The sequence below is a fragment of the Nerophis lumbriciformis genome, linkage group LG26 (genome assembly GCF_033978685.3).
Source record: "Nerophis lumbriciformis linkage group LG26, RoL_Nlum_v2.1, whole genome shotgun sequence".
Classification (NCBI taxonomy): Eukaryota; Metazoa; Chordata; class Actinopteri; order Syngnathiformes; family Syngnathidae; genus Nerophis; species Nerophis lumbriciformis.
In genome coordinates, this window is record NC_084573.2 from 18,625,001 (window position 1) to 18,641,423 (window position 16,423).

General features: G+C 38.2%; 1 protein-coding gene across 3 annotated transcripts in view; it reads right to left on the bottom strand.

Annotated features, from left to right (window-relative positions):
• The window catches only part of fbxo25 (F-box protein 25), a 28,887-nt gene that overhangs the window by 2,600 nt on the left and 9,864 nt on the right, over window positions 1-16,423 (bottom strand). For 2 of the 3 annotated variants that reach the window (XM_061987297.2, XM_061987296.2), the window contains exons 7-10: window positions 12,855-13,039; window positions 12,552-12,734; window positions 8,625-8,771; window positions 1,159-1,182 (exon numbers count right to left, since the gene is read on the bottom strand). In XM_061987297.2, the coding sequence (XP_061843281.1) occupies window positions 1,159-1,182; window positions 8,625-8,771; window positions 12,552-12,734; window positions 12,855-13,039 (539 nt within the window). The remainder of the gene's footprint in view (window positions 1-1,158; window positions 1,183-8,624; window positions 8,772-12,551; window positions 12,735-12,854; window positions 13,040-16,423) is intronic. The other variant, XM_072916264.1, reaches the window with a different exon arrangement.

The window sequence follows — 16,423 nt, forward strand, 5'->3', positions numbered from 1 at the left end:
CCCGGTACCAATTTTTTTCCGATACTTTTCGGTACTTTCAGTACTTTTCTTAAATAAAGGACACCACAAGAAAATGCATTATTGGCTTTATTTTAACAGAAAATCTTACGATACATTAAACATATGTTTCATATTGCAAGTTTGTCCTTAAATAAAATTGTGAAGATACAAGACAACTCGTCTTTTATTAGTAAGTAAGCAAACAAAGGCTCTTAATTTAGCTGCTGACGCATGCAGTAACATATTGTGTAATTTTCCATTCTATTATTTTGTCAAAATTATTAAGAATAAGTGGTAGAAAATTAAATATTAATCTACTTGTTCATTTACTGTTAATATCTGCTTACTTTGTCTTTTAACATGTTCTATCTATGTTGGGGCAGTATAGCTCGGTTGGTAGAGTGGCCGTGCCAGCAACTTGAGGGTTCCAGGTTCGATCCCCGCTTCCGCCATCCTAGTCACTGCCGTTGTGTCCTTGGGCAAGACACTTTACCCACCTGCTCCCAGTGCCACCCACACTGGTTTAAATGTAACTTAGATATTGGGTTTCACTATGTAAAGTGCTTTGAGTCACTAGAGAAAAAGCGCTATATAAATATAATTCACTTCACTATCTACACTTCTGTTAAAATGTAATAATCACTTATTCTTCTGTTGTTTGATACTTTACGTTAGTTTTGGATGATACCACAAATTTGATAATCAATCCAATACCAAGTCGTTACAGGATCCTACGTTGGTCATATTCAAAGTCCTCATGTGTCCAGGGACATATTTTGCAGGTTTATAAACATAAACCGGTACTTTTCAGAGGCTATATAGTACCAAATATGATTCATTAGTATCGTGGTACTATACTAATACCGTTTTACAGTACAACCCTAGATTCTGTATAATACTTCTCCAGGTGACATCAATGATGGTATTTTGAGAGGTAATCATTGAAGTTGGACATCACTGAAGGCCTAGGTGGGAAACGCACGGCCCGCCACTGTTAAAACTGATATTAAGGCGCAAAGAAACTTTTTTTAGGCCCCACAAAACGCCTAGGAGGAGGACGAGAAAATGGGATGGTGTGTTTAGTGACTGTTGATGATCAAGTTCAGCATTAACAGGATGATCAATTCTAAAGGAGATCATCTCAGAGATGGAGGGTACCTTGAATAACAATGCCAGACGATCCTTAAGGAGTTGGGGAGGAGGAGAGGAGCAAGGAGAGCAGAAAAGTTAAAATGCATATTGAGAAGGCTGCAGGGAGAACCATAGATTTGGGAGTGGGAAGGAAACAAGAAAAAAAGAAACAATAATGATTCCTCAAATGATTTATTTATAAACGTTGTAACTCTAGGGTGTCCAAACTGCAGCCCGTAGCTACTTTTTTAACCATTAGCGTTTTAATATTAGCATCTTTATCCAATTTTGCAAGTATAGACCTCAGCGTAAATATTGTTACGAATAATACCCAGTTAGTATGCTAACGTTAGTACGCTACCTTTTTTTGGGGGTGTTAATTTTGTAGGTATATCCCTCAGTCATATTTTGGGAGTTGGTACAATCTTCTTTGAAATCTACTGTGGAAAACCGTTTGGTGCCTGTTACTACATTACATGTCTACTTGCAGCGTGTATATCAGGGGTGTCAAACTAATTTTCGATCGGGGGCCACATGGAGAAAAAATGTACTCCCAAGTGAGCCGGATTGGTAAAATCACGGCACGATAACTTAAAAATATAGACAAATTCAGATTCTATTTTTAAACAAAGAAAACAACAAATCATAATGTTATTGGGGTTTTTTTTTTTACACTTACATGTTGCAATTAATAGTATTCTATCTTTATTTGTACTTTCTGAATAATTTCTGTGATAATGTTCATCAGTCAACTCATTTGTGTTCATTTTCAATCTATGAAGATAAACAAATAATATCAAAATCAAATTACAGGATATTATTTAGGTAGTGTGTTCATTTTGCTCGACTGGTGCACTAACAAAATGTGGTTTATTTTGTACATATGTAGCATAATCTACAGATACAAATAATTACTATTGTGACATCTAGTAGACACATTTAGAACAGCAGTTTCTTTCATTCAAAAATTTCGGCTCATGTTTATACTTGCAAACTCATCCGTACCTGGCCGTACGTTTGACACCCCTGGTGTATATAAAACGTTGATGGAGGTCTAATGTTAGCAGGCTAGCATTTTAATCACCTTTCTTTTTCATCAGAGTAATACATTTTGGTACTTGACGCATGTTACAGCTAGCATTTCAACATTCTAACATTATTAACATGCTCAATAGTTTTTTTTAGCTAATTAAGCAATGTCATATCTTTTGGTATTTCAATAATGCGAGGTGTAAGCATTTTATTGTTAGCATGTTAGCATTGTAAAGTTAGCATGCTTGCTATTTTAGCTTATTTTGCTCATATTTTTTGTTACTCAACGTTATTTGGCCAGCGTGCTGACTATTAGCATTTCAGCTCGGCTTTGGCTCTTCAGCATTCACACAAACATTTTACCAAAATTGCATTTTCTAGGTCTTTAAACAAAAAATATATATATTGTACTGATTTTGAAGGTGAAAACTACCAACATGACCGCTGCATCCATTGATTTGTCAGTCTTGGCCCTCAGTGGAAAAAGTGTGGGCACCCCTCCCTGCAAAAAATGTTCTATAGAATTTCTAAAGAATATCTCTATAGAATTTCTAATGAACTTTAGGACCGAAGTTCTATAGAATTTCTAATGAACTTTAGGACCGAAGTTCTATAGAACAGGATTCTAAAGAATGGTTCTATAGAACATGGTTCTAAAGAATGGTTCTATAGAACAGGGTTCTAAAGAATGGTTCTATAGAACATGGTTCTAAAGAATGGTTCTATAGAACAGGGTTCTAAAGAATGGTTCTATAGATCTCCTCTAAAGAATAGTGCTATAGAAGAAAGTTCTAAAGAGTAGTTCTATAGAACAGGCTCCTATGGAATGGCTTTCTGTGGAATACGATTCAGAATGATGTAGAAATGATTGGGCAGGCATTCTACAAAATCTGTGGTCTAACACTGGCAATGGAGAAAGACAAATATTGCAGTTGAATGAATGTTGACTTGTATTTATTATATACATGTAACTCAAATCTTGACGTAATAAATGTCAGCAGCATAAATCAACATGATCACCGCGCTTCCCCGACTGTTAGAGACGGTTAGACGTCCAGCAGAATTTGTTTCTGAGGCCTTCTTTTTTTCCCATTTTCTGCGCAATGTTCAGTTTCACTCCAATGATTTTCTTTATCACATTTGCTTCACTTGAGGGATGGAGCTTCTTCGCAAAATCTGAAAGATCAATAAAATATACCAGAATTAGTGTCTGCAGACACCAAGACACTAGCTGTCATGCAATGAGTTACACTATGGCATTTTTCAGCTCGATAAAGAGAGTGATGTCTATCATTTAATCAATGCAATGGATAGTCAACACACTGCATACATTGCATATCACGCGTTTCTATGCTGTAAGGCACTTGCACTGCTTGACGCACACAAAATCATATGTGGTGCAATCATGCCAGGCTTTACGAACTGCAACAAATCTGTATCAAATTCTGACAGTGCATGTACACTATTCATTAGCTATATAGAAAATCCATTCAGTGTGTGAAATATTTTTCAAATTATTTTCAGGATTTCACTTTCTTGTGAATCTTGTTGTGTACTTGATGGGTGTCCCCAATGGCGTTCGAACAATCACGAAAGTGCATTAATAGAATTCTAATAAAAATATTTAACTTCAATCTGATTGAAACCATATCCACATCGGGAAGGGGATCTGACACATTCCCTATCTAAAAGTCGTTCACTTCTCAACTTGCAGCAGAACTCACGGAAATTCCCGACGCTAGTTGTTAAATAGTAAGGCGGAGAATGCCGATATAAGATATCAAACGAGAAAAAGGTGTAGATATCCGTGCGCTGCGGTTTTTGCTTTGTCACTTGATGTTGGTTTCCGACGAGATCAAAGCTAATGTGACCACCCATGCCTATAAATCTGTCAAAACGAACATCTCGCAGTCAATTCATGGACCAAGCAGACTGGAAGCTATGGATATCTATACTTCATGCCAAACGATCACGGAACGACTTGGAGATAGGAAAAGGGTCAGATCCACTTCCCTGATGTGGATATGGTTTTAATCAGATTGATTTAACTTATACTCACCAATAATAGCAGACACTTTCTTGTCATCCAGTTTTGGTTTCTCATGCTTATCCTTAAAAGCATTGGATTTTTTTCCTGTCAAGCTGCTGTTGGCCAGCTCCTCTCTGGCAGAGCGACAGCAGGACGTCGAGCTGATAGTATTGTTGCCTGACGTGATAAGTCGTCCATCTTCATTAGCAGGCCAGGAAGTCCTTTAATAGAAAAAAGTACATTGTGATGCAGACACAATAAAAAAAAAATACATTAATAACATGAAGCTGGCGATATCCAAACCGCTCGGCTCTAACCCCAGCTATCATAATGTAAGGGTATTTTGATAGGAATCTTGTTCAAGTCAAGGGAAACATGGTAAGGAAGCAATCAAAGATGAAAAATATATATAACCATATATATTAATTCATCCTGACCACGCGAAGATTTAATATTTGTCGGTCAAGTATTAATCAGATATCCAGCTGAGACAAAATATCAAGAAGGAAGGGACGTAACTCTTGCTAATATAAGAGAAACACACAAAAACGGACGGACAGACAGACAAACAAACAAGTACCATATGTCCTCCCCTTATTTAGAGGGGAGGACATCACAACTTAGGATGTTGTATATGCAACAGTTCTGAAATTATCCCAAATCATAAATGGATTTTTATTGGAAAAAAGGGGCATAACTCTGGAAAATATTGTCCGAGACGACTCATTTTCGATAGGCTTCTTGTTACACTAAGATAAATAGATGTAACAAGTTTGGTTTCCGTACATGAAACGATTCTGTAAATATTGCGGTGACGGATGGACAGCCGTACATGACGACAATACCCGTAGGCCAAAGTTAGATGAAAATACAGTAATAAGAAAGTTATTTCATACATCGACATGTAAGCATATTTTCCATCAACCTATGATAATTACAATAACATACTTCTAGAATAAGAAAACCTACCTTCAACAACCCTCAATGCATCTCGAAGGGATTTGTTTTCCTCTCTCAACTGGAGGACTTCCTTCTTCAGGGATTCCATTTCTGTACATGTATCTTTCGGTGAAGTTCTTCCCAGCTGAAAATGTCAAAATAGTAAATCAAATGAAATAATTTGTATTATGATTAATTTGGGCGCTCATATGTTTTCCGGAAGCAATTTGTCCTGGATACGGCCCTGACAGCACCATATAAGTTTTACATGTATAAGCAACCTTGTAGGCACATTAATTTGAATATGCTACATGTACATGTAGCAGTAAGCCATTCACACAGTAGGCACTGTTCATCAGGTATTTGTAGTGTTATTTTCATATAAGTAAAAGTATAAACTTGTGTTTTAAACCAGTTGCCAGGGATGCAATTTTTACGTCCTCGATTTCAAATGAATGCTAGGTACTTGTGATTGTTTGCCTCGAGAGGGTGCTTTGATTAACCAATAAAATCCTATTCTATTCTATTCATGTACTCACAGCAGCAAGTTGGGCCTTCAATTGTGCCCGAGCATCATATCCCACAGCTGTACGGCTTACTTTCCTCTTTTTCTTCTGAAAAATCAAGATTAACAAGAAAACGTGTTCAGTTCTTTTATATGCCATTGAAGTGAAGAAATATGTTTGCAGAAATGATAGATTTTCGAGTACCGTACATGCAGAAAGTCTGTCAACACCTCAATTTGTCTTGAATATTATTCTGTCTGAGTTGGTCGAATTGAATCAAAATATTCAATAACTTTAAAGCCTACAATGAAACATGATTTGATTAACTTTTATGATAAAGAAAAACTGACAAGGTACTTCAAAAGTATGGGATTGAATCCTACAAAACCTCACACAGTTGAAACACCACTGAAATAGTGAGTGAGTGAATTAACGTTTAACGTCGCTTTCAACACTATTTCGGTCATATCGCGACAACACCACTGAAATAAAAGTACCTGCTGTCTGTCAGATAGTCTCCTCAACACTTTCATCCTTGCTCTCACTGTCTGATGACCAAGACTTTGGCTGTTTGTTTCTCTTGCCTCTGCCATATTCCAAATCACCAGTAAGGGGTACATCCTTGCCATCCTGAGCGGCTTTCAAATATGGCGTCAGTTCACGTGTGTCTTCTGTGTAAAAACAAATATGTGCCACATTAAGCTAAATTAAACTGTACAGTTAGTCATACATTTCAGCAGCAGATTGTTATCACTAAATTACTTTGGTATACCTACAGTTCTGATGATTCAGAAATTCACCTCAGCGAGAAACAAATTTCACCTTACTTTCCCTTATTTACAGGCTTACAGCCATATTAAAAAATTGTCAAGGTTAAGTCTGTACTATCATGACAATCACCTCAGCATTGCAGATTGAAACATTCAGTATACCAGGGCTGCACTGATGAGAAATTACTATCAATCATGGAAGAAAAAAAATTATATTATTTAAATTTAACTTTACATAAACAAAGTCGAAAGTTCAAGGTGTAAAATCAGAAGTACATTAAATATATCTATATTAAATATATCTATATTTATATGTACTTCTGGTAAAACGTATACTTTTTACTGAATTGAATTGAAAAGTTTTCAACTGTTTATTAATTACCACCAAATCTCAGAATTCTTGCCACGTATTTGGTTTGTGACTGCTTCCTTCCTCCTGCTTTGTTGAGTGGCCATGGAACTTGGACTTCTTCATCACTGTCCCAATTTTCTCCATTCATCTTCTCTCGAGAACCGCTCGTGGTTAATATACTATATTTCGTCTCGATGATCATCCTCCCCTTGCTTCCGTTTGGCGTCCTGACTGGGGGCCAAACTCCTTCTCTGTGTGATCACACAAGCCTGACGTTACAAACAATGGAGGGATGATAATAATACTACTAATAATAATAAATGAGGCTAGTTTTGCTAGCTCACCATTTCCGCCCGTGCCTCGAAGCTGCTGTTTGGCTCAACGTTAGCCCGCTTGTGACGTCTCGCATCGCGCCTAGAAGACCCTAAACCTAAATGTGATGTTTAAGCCAACAAAGTTACCGTCAATGAACTCCGACGTGACTTGGGCAGCTTAGAAAGAGCGAGTGAAGTCAACATGGACGTTGTGGCCGCCATCACCAACTCAAACTGCCCGCGAAATCTGCTTTGCAACTACGGCAAGCGCGAAGGGGAAAAATAAATAATTTAAAAAAAAAAGTTGATTTGAAACATATTCGCACTTATTAGTGTCGGATATGAGAAACATTGATACAACGCGATTGTTACCAACTATACATGAATTTGGTTGTGATTGCAGCCTTAAAACAGTTTTGTTATTTTATAACAAAACGAGAGCAGTTCTATCTATCGTGTTTGGGGGGGGGGGGGGGGGTTGTAATGTTACGGCGGGAAAAGTAGTAAACTAAATATAACATTGCACCATGCTTTTGAAAATGTATACATTTAAATCCTGGCAAATACTGACTTTTAACAATATAAATTGTTACTTACATGAGTTCGGTAAAGTGTTTTCCTATTGGGCTCCGTGAAGAAACGTGTCTGGGCTTGTTCTTCCACAGCTGCATGCAGGTACGTGGGCGGGTCCTGACGTTTTAGGTCTGATTTAAACCTTTGAACTGAGTTTTGCTAAATCAATTTATGTTGGAAGTCCAATAAAATTAATTTTATCACATAAAAAAGTAAGTTACGAAAATATTCACACTTTTTACTTATAGATAACTCAAAAACTCTAAAAATAAAAAATAAATTGATTTATTGGAATAAATATACTTTTAAAAATAAAGTCTGCCGAAGTTCTGGGTGTCCGCCTTGAAATGACACCTCACAATTTTGAATGATACAAAATTAACATTTTCATAATTGAGGGAGACATCCTGCATTGTTCAAAAAACAAGCTCAAGTCTGGTGAATCAACTTAATGAGATTAATCAATGCTATGGTGATAGCGCTGCTGCCATTTTATAGAATTTTATTCCATGGAACAATCTATAGAACTTTCAGCAGATAAAGGATAATGTCTATAGAATTTCTGTTAGACATTCTATAGAATGCCCAGTTCTATAGAACAATCTATAGACCTTTCAGCAGATAAAGTAATGTCTATAGAATTTCTGTTAGACATTCTATAGAATGCCCAGTTCTATAGAACAATCTATGGACTTTTCATCAGATAATGTAATGTCTATAGAATTTCTATAGGATATTCTATAGAATTCCCAGCTCTATAGAACTGTGAAAAGACCTTCCAGCACATGAAGCTGATGTCTATAGAATTTCTATATAATTTTGAATACATATTCTATAGAATCTTCAGTTCTAAAGAAATTCCGACGAAATTCTATAGCGTTCTATATATTTCTATAGAGATTCTATAGAACATTTTTTGCAGGGCTGCACTCATGGTTAAAAATCCAAATAAAATGGATGTCCTCTCCCTCGCCTTACCTTCCAAAAGAGGATGCTACAATGTTTGCAGTAGTGCAAAGTGTCTCCGTACTGCTCCTTCACGGGGTATTGCTTCTGAAGGGTGAAGTACAACAGCTTCCAGTCCACGCTGTGACACTTTGCCAAGGCCAAATTTCTCGAGAATGGCTAGAACCCCGCAGGAAAACACACAAACTTAAATACTTCTAAAACACATGGGAAATCATGCAGAACAGGAGCAGAGTGTAATCATTAACGTTAAATAGGACTGGGAGAAATGAATGGGAGCTTAAAAACTGTATAGACATTGTAGCAATGCTGCCATCTTGTGGTCTTGTAGAACTTCCATACACAACCATTTAGAGGGAAACTGCACTTTGGACACGAGATACATTTTTTAGATATGTATCTCGTGCGCACGAGTAACTATCTCGTGCACTCGAGAAACTATCTCGTGCGCACGAGATATGTATCACGTGCGCACGAGAAAGCATTGGATGCGTGCGCGTGGTTTGAGGTGTGTGTGAATAAGCCAGTTTAGGAGTTAATTCGGCTGTATTTCCAACTAAGACGCAGTAAAATAGCAATATCAAAAGTAGGCTATTTCTTACTTTATATAAAAGTTATTAAGTATCCTCACCTTGTCATGTTTTAGTTTGTTGATGACACTTTGAGGTATATTCGCATTTGAAGGAACATGAATAAATCTACTGCTGCCATCCTTTTTTAATAACAGGGAGCAAAACTGCTGAGCAACGGGAGATTATGGGGAAACGTCTTAGTTGGAAATACAGCCGAATTAACTCCTAAACTTTTCACACACACCTCAAACCACGCGCACGCATCCAATGCTTTCTCGTGCGTACGACACTATCTTGGGCGCACGTGATACATATCTCGTGCGCACGAGAAACTATCTTGTGCGCTCGAGAAACTATCTTGTGCGTTCGAGAAACTATCTCGTGGGCACGAGATATCGTGAGCACGAGAAACTTTTGCATGTGCACAAGATAGTTTCTCCTGCGCACGAGATACATATCTAAAAAATGTTTTTCCCCCATGTCCCTTTAGGGTCTCCGTACAAACCCTATGTAAGACAAGAACACGTTTTTATTTTTTAATGTATTCTAATTCGTAAAATAAGGCAAGTGTGAGGCAGCTAACAACGGAAGTACCCTTTTGCGCCTATAAAACCTAAACTCTAAAAACATCCCAAAACAGGCAACAATACGACATTTACATCTTGTAAACTGAGTAATAACCAAGTATGCGCAATATTGTTATTATTAGCGTTTACGCAGATGAACTACTTTTAGCGATGCCGTTATCACAGTGGTAACTAGCTTATGCTGCTACATTATTGACATGCTGAGCTGCTAATGGTGTGAATCTGCTATAAATGCTATGAATCATGCCTCTCACTTGTATGTTAGAAGGTTGTTGCCATAAACTGAACAAAACATAACATTCAACAGACCCAGAGAGGGCGAGAAAGACACTAAAAGACGCTTGTTTGCGCCTACTTTTTTTTTGGTTTACCTGCGTGAGGATTATGATTAATTCACATAAACGGGAAGACATGAAAATTCCCATTAGTCAGTATCCTAGTGAGCAGACATTGTACAGCAAGTGATTGCATTTATTGTGTTTGTAGTTTGTATTTCTTGCTTAGCACTTAGCAATACTGCTAAATGATGCTTAGTAATTTACTAAATATGGATCTGTTCAGCACACAGCTTTTTAAAACTTGTAGCTTCCATATATTCAGGCTAAAAAATATAAGGTTCTGGATCATCATTTGTCCCAAAGTAGTCTTTGTTGTCTTGCATTAAAGTCTGCCATGTTAGTGTTGTTGTTGTTGAAAGAAATAGTGAAAACTGTGATACGTCTCAAGTTAATGTGCCGCAGTATGCTTAAAATGAGCAAAATACGTAAATATTAATTACATGTTATAATGAGTATGCTTATTATGACATTACATATATACTTACAGTGTGTATATAAAACAATAATGGAGGTTTTGGGATGTTTTTTAGAGCACTTTATAGGCAGAACAGAGGGAATCCCATCGCCTCCATTGTTAGCTGATTTTTGCTCGCATTTATTTAAAATGCATAAAAAATAAATAAATACATATGTGCGCTTGTCTCACTTAAGAATAGGCACAGTTCCAAAAAACTGCAGTTCCCCTTTAAAAAAATACAGTAGTACCTCAAATAACGAGCCTAATTGGTTGTGTGACAGAGCCCTTAACTCAAAATACTTGTATCTCTAATCAACATCTCCCATTGAAATTAATTTAATGGGTACTTGAGACTCAAAACAGCACAATTTCAACAATTTAAAAAATAATAAATATTGTATAAAAACAATACAATAGAATGTACTACAAACAACTACAACTACTAAAGTTTTATGAAGTAACATAAATGTAATGTACAGTATTACCGTATTTTTCGGATTATAAATCACCGGAGTATAAGTCGCACCGGCCGAAAATGCATAATAAAGAAGGAAAAAAACATATGTAAGTCGCACTGGAGTATAAGTCGCATTTTTGGGGGAAATTTATTTGATAAAACCCAACACCAAAAATAGACATTTGAAAGGCAATTTTAAATAAATAAAGGATAGTGAACAACAGGCTGAATAAGTGTACGTTATATGACGCATAAATAACCAACTGAGAACGTGCCTTGTATGTTAACGTAACGTATTATGGTAAGAGTCATTCAAATAACTATAACATATAGAACATGTTATACGTTTACCAAACAATCTGTCACTCCTAATCGCTAAATCCGATGAAATCTTATACAGTACGTCTAGTCTCTTACGTGAATGAGCTAAATAATATTATTTGATATTTTACGGTAATGTGTTAATAATTTCACACATAAGTCGCTCCTGAGTATAAGTTCCACCCCCGGCCAAACTATGAAAAAAACTGCGACTTATAGTCCGAAAAATACGGTATTTACTTTGGAAAGTAGACATTTATGGTATCTCCTTCCAGGTGTTTTTTTTTTTGCCTTCAAACACACCACCAGCAGTGTTTCCATATTTTCATGGATAAATGTCTGCTGTTTAAATATTAGTTTAACATTCTCGGTAGGTGTCAGGCTCATTCTGCTTAAATATAGTGCAATGATACACTCAAATTGCTTCCTTGGCGACACGTTCCGTCATGTTTTGGATTATTTATTTTTTAATTCAATGAATATAATTCATTGAATTAATAATAATAATAATAATAACTGGGATTTATATAGCGCTTTTAAATTGAATTCATTCCTTAGCGAAAGGGTGAGAAGCTCTGCCATCCGGGGGGAGCTCAAAGTAAAGCCGCTGCTCCTCCACATCGAGAGGAGCCAGATGAGGTGGTTCGGGCATCTGGTCAGGATGCCACCCGAACGCCTCCCTAGGGAGGTGTTTAGGGCACGTCCGACCGGTAGGAGGCCACGGGGAAGACCCAGGACACTTTGGGAAGACTATGTCTCCCGGCTGGCCTGGGAACGCCTCGGGGTCCCACAGGAATAGCTGGAGGAAGTGGCTGGGGAGAGGGAAGTCTGGGCTTCCCTGCTTAGGCTGCTGCCCCCGCGACCCGACCTTGGATAAGCGGAAGAAGATGGATGGATGGATGGATGGATGGATGAATATAATTCACTTTGTCTTCTTCACACTCACTTTATTACTTGACATGGTTGGAAAACAAACTTATGTCCATCTCTAGCTATGAGCTAATGTTAGCGAGTAAGACCTGATGTTTTGTGCGGTTCGTACGGGGTTCACAGAGACATTTGCCTCACGAACCAATGAGGGGATACTTGTCAGTCAAATTTTTGCTTGCTAACAATTAGCTGAGAGACAGCTCTTATCTCAAAACAGTCTTAAGTTGGGGAACTCTTTAACTGAGGTACAACAGTATTTGTATTTTGTGTTTTTTACCTGTCTGTCAGAGAAATGGAAGTGGCATAGCCTCTTCCACAGTATCCTGTTCTCACTGAGAATGTGCAGCGTAGGCGTGGCCTGTCCCAGGTTGAGGATGTCACAGGCATCAGACAGATTGTAGAGGATTTTGTTCTGCATATGCAGCGGCAAGTCGCTGAATGACATGCCATTGCAAATTTGCTGCAGGGAAAAAATGGTTTGGATACATTTTCCACACATAATTACAACTCTTGGATTGCATCAGAGGTTTGCATAATGATGTAACTCTGACACGTCAGCTGATGCGGACAGGTCATCTACCTTGGGGATCTGTAGGTCTCTGAGCTGCTCCTGCCACTTGAGGATGTTCTCCAGACGATACAACCAGATGTTGATGTTGCCCACCAGCACGCACCTCCCCACGTGGAGCGTCAAACTGTGCAGCGTGGAGCTGAGATCCTGCAGGAGCTCCTTGACAAGGCGTGGATTGTACTGGTCCTCTTCAACTACAACCATCATAAAATGACATTGGATTACCATAAGCATCCAAAATAAGATATTCAGTATATAAAGATAGCATGTTATATAGTACAGTGGTCCCCAACCACCGGGCTGTGGCCCGGTACCGGTCCGTGGATCGATTGGCATCGGGCCGCACAAGAAATTAAAAAAATACAAATATATATATATATATATATATATTTTTTTTTATTAAATCAACATAAAAAACACAAGATACACTTACAATTAGTGCACCAACCAAAAAAAAACTCCCTCCCCCACTCATTCACACTCATTCGCACAAAAGGGTTGTTTCTATCTGTTATTAATATTTCTGGTTCCTACATTATATATCAATATAGATCAATACAGTCTGCAGGGATACAGTCCGTAAGCACACATGATTGTATTTTTTTTATGACAAAAAAAAAAAACATCCCCACGCCCCCGGTCCGTGGGACAAATTTTCACTTCCGATACATTACCTATATTGCAGCCTAAGTAGTATAGTATATTTTGTAGCGTGGAATGTTCGAAAGGGCTTGATCAAGTAAAATCATTCAGAGAACAACTGTTAGTTTGAAAAACACTAACCTATTTATTATTAATCGTCTGGAATGCACCTATGCTATCTTTTCAGTTGAAGTGAAGGTTTTAAAAAAAATTTTGGTGATGCCTAGTGGCCATAATAGTTCATTAAGTTAAGCTTATTTTGCAGTAAATTGAATGATGTGGACACGTTATGCCACTGGATACTTTCTAATACACATCTGCCTTGACAACTTTGTATGTGTTAATAATATGCAACTGTATTTATTTGATACTTCTTTATAATGACAAATGTTGTGTTTTAGACTGCAATATTGTTAATTAAGGACACCTATTACATATGTCTAGCTTGTGTGCTATTGTGTGCTTATTTGTTGTTTAGCTGCTAGCTCCTAGTAGCCTACCATGTTTACCTTTTGTAAATGACTTCACTAAATCACAAGAAAATACCACCCTTTTGTGCTTATAGGTGGCTGTCTGGCTTTGCGCAAGTAAACAAGCTGCAGGACAGCTTGTTACTGAGATTTTACTGAGATTTTACATACAAGCCAATATCATCCGATACTGTTATGGTCCGGGTCAGGTTCTCAGGATGTGGAAGGAAAGGCAGGAGGCGGCAGAAGCAGCGTGCAGGTAAGCAAGTATTTAATTCCATACAACAAAAAAGTAAGATGACGTGCCACTCGGAAGCACACGGAAAGTACAGAAAAAGCTGTGCGAGTTTAGCAACTCAATAAATTTAAACTGTCTTGAAAAAAGCTGGATATAACGTATGCAGCATGTAGCAAGCAGTACGATAACATAAACGTACCTGTCGCATAGAGCTAACAATGGACCTGCCCCGAGTGAATGGCGAGACGAGACGGTGCTATAGTGGGGCGTGATTAGTGGCGGCAGCAGGTGGGGACACTAATCGATAAACAGAAGTCGGGTATGTATACTCAGCCCCTTTAGCAACAAGAAATTAGACAAAGGAAAGCAAGGACCGCAAAACTAAACACAAAACCTAGGAGAATAACAACAAAAGCATAACAAGACATGGCCGTCAGCACAGGTCATGACAGATACTTATATCACTATTGGATCAGGACATCTCTTCATGGTACATCCTGAACCAGTCATAGATTTGGAGACATTAGACGAGACTTAAAACCAGGGGAGACAGGGCCTTCTCTGTGGTTGGCCCTAAGCTCTGGAACACTCTGCCCTTCCATGTTCAAACTGCTTCCACAGTGGAGTGTTTTAAGTCTCATCTTAAGACCCACTTTTATTCTTTGGCTTTTAACACTACGTGAGTTGTGTGGTCTTCTGTCCTCTGTTGTCCTCTCTGTTTTATTTTTTTTTATAAATTTTGATTTCTATTTACTGTTTTAATTGGTTTTACCCTTTAAAATCGTTTTTAATCATATTTATTTTTATATTGTTTTTATATTTATTTATTTTTTGTTTTTATTCAGTCATTGGTGGAGCATAATATTGTTTTTAATATTGTTTTTAACATGGCTGTGCAGCACTTTGGAAACATTATTGTTGTTTAAATGTGCTATATAAATAAAGTGGATTGGATTGGATTGGATTGGATTTTCTCAAAATACTGCACATTAATTTTAGAATGTCAATTAATACATAGGTAGCATGTTAAAGGCCTACTGAAACCCACTACTACCGACCACGCAGTCTGATAGTTTATACATCAATGATGAAATCTTAACGTTGCAACTCATGCCAATACGGCCGGGTTAGCTTACTAAAGTGTAATTTTAAATTTTGCGCGAAATATCCTGCTGAAAACGTCTCGGTATGATGACGCCGGCACGTGACGTCACGGATTGTAGAGGACATTTTGGGACAACATGGTGGCCAGCTATTAAGTCGTCTATTTTCATCGCAAAATTCCACAGTATTCTGGACATCTGTGTTGGTGAATCTTTTGCAATTTGTTCAATGAACAATGGAGACAGCAAAGAAGAAAGCTGTAGGTGGGTGCGGGCGGCTGCAGCAACATAAACACAGCCGGTGTTTCATTGTTTACATTCCCGAAAGATGACAGTCAAGCTTTACCATTGGCCTGTGGAGAACTGGGATAACAGAGACTCTTACCAGGAGGACTTTGAGTTGGATGCGCAGACGCGGTACCGTGAGTACGCATGCAGTTGCGGCTTCCAAACATTTGATCGCTTGCCCGTATGTGCGTGCCGCTATGTGCATGTCACGTACGTAACTTTGGGGACTTTGGGGAAATATATGTGCTGTATGAACTTTGGAGAGGTGAACGGTACTTTGGGCTGTGGGATTGAGTGTGTTGTGCAGGTGTTTGAGTTGTATTGGCGGGTTATATGGACTGGAGGGGGGAGGTGTTTGTTATGCGGGATTAATTTGTGGCATATTAAATATAAGCCTGGTTGTGTTGTGGCTAATAGAGTATATATATGCCTTGTGTTTATTTTAGTTTTAGTCATTCCCAGCTGAATATCAGGTCCCACCCGCCTCTCACAGCATCTTCCCTATCTGAATCGCTCCCACTGCCCTCTAGTCCTTCACTCTCACTTTCCTCATCCACGAATCTTTCATCTTCGCTCAAATTAATGGGGAAATCGTTGCTTTCTTGGTCCGAATCGCTCTCGCTGCTGGTGGCCATGATTGTAAACAATGTGCAGATATGAGGAGCTCCACAACCTGTGACGTCACGCGCATATCGTCTGCTACTTCCGGTAGAGGCAAGGCTTTTTTATCAGCGACCAAAAGTTGCGAACCTGTTCTCTACTAAATCCTTTCAGCAAAAATATGGCAATATCGCGAAATGATCAAGTATGACACATAGAATGGACCTGCTATCCCCG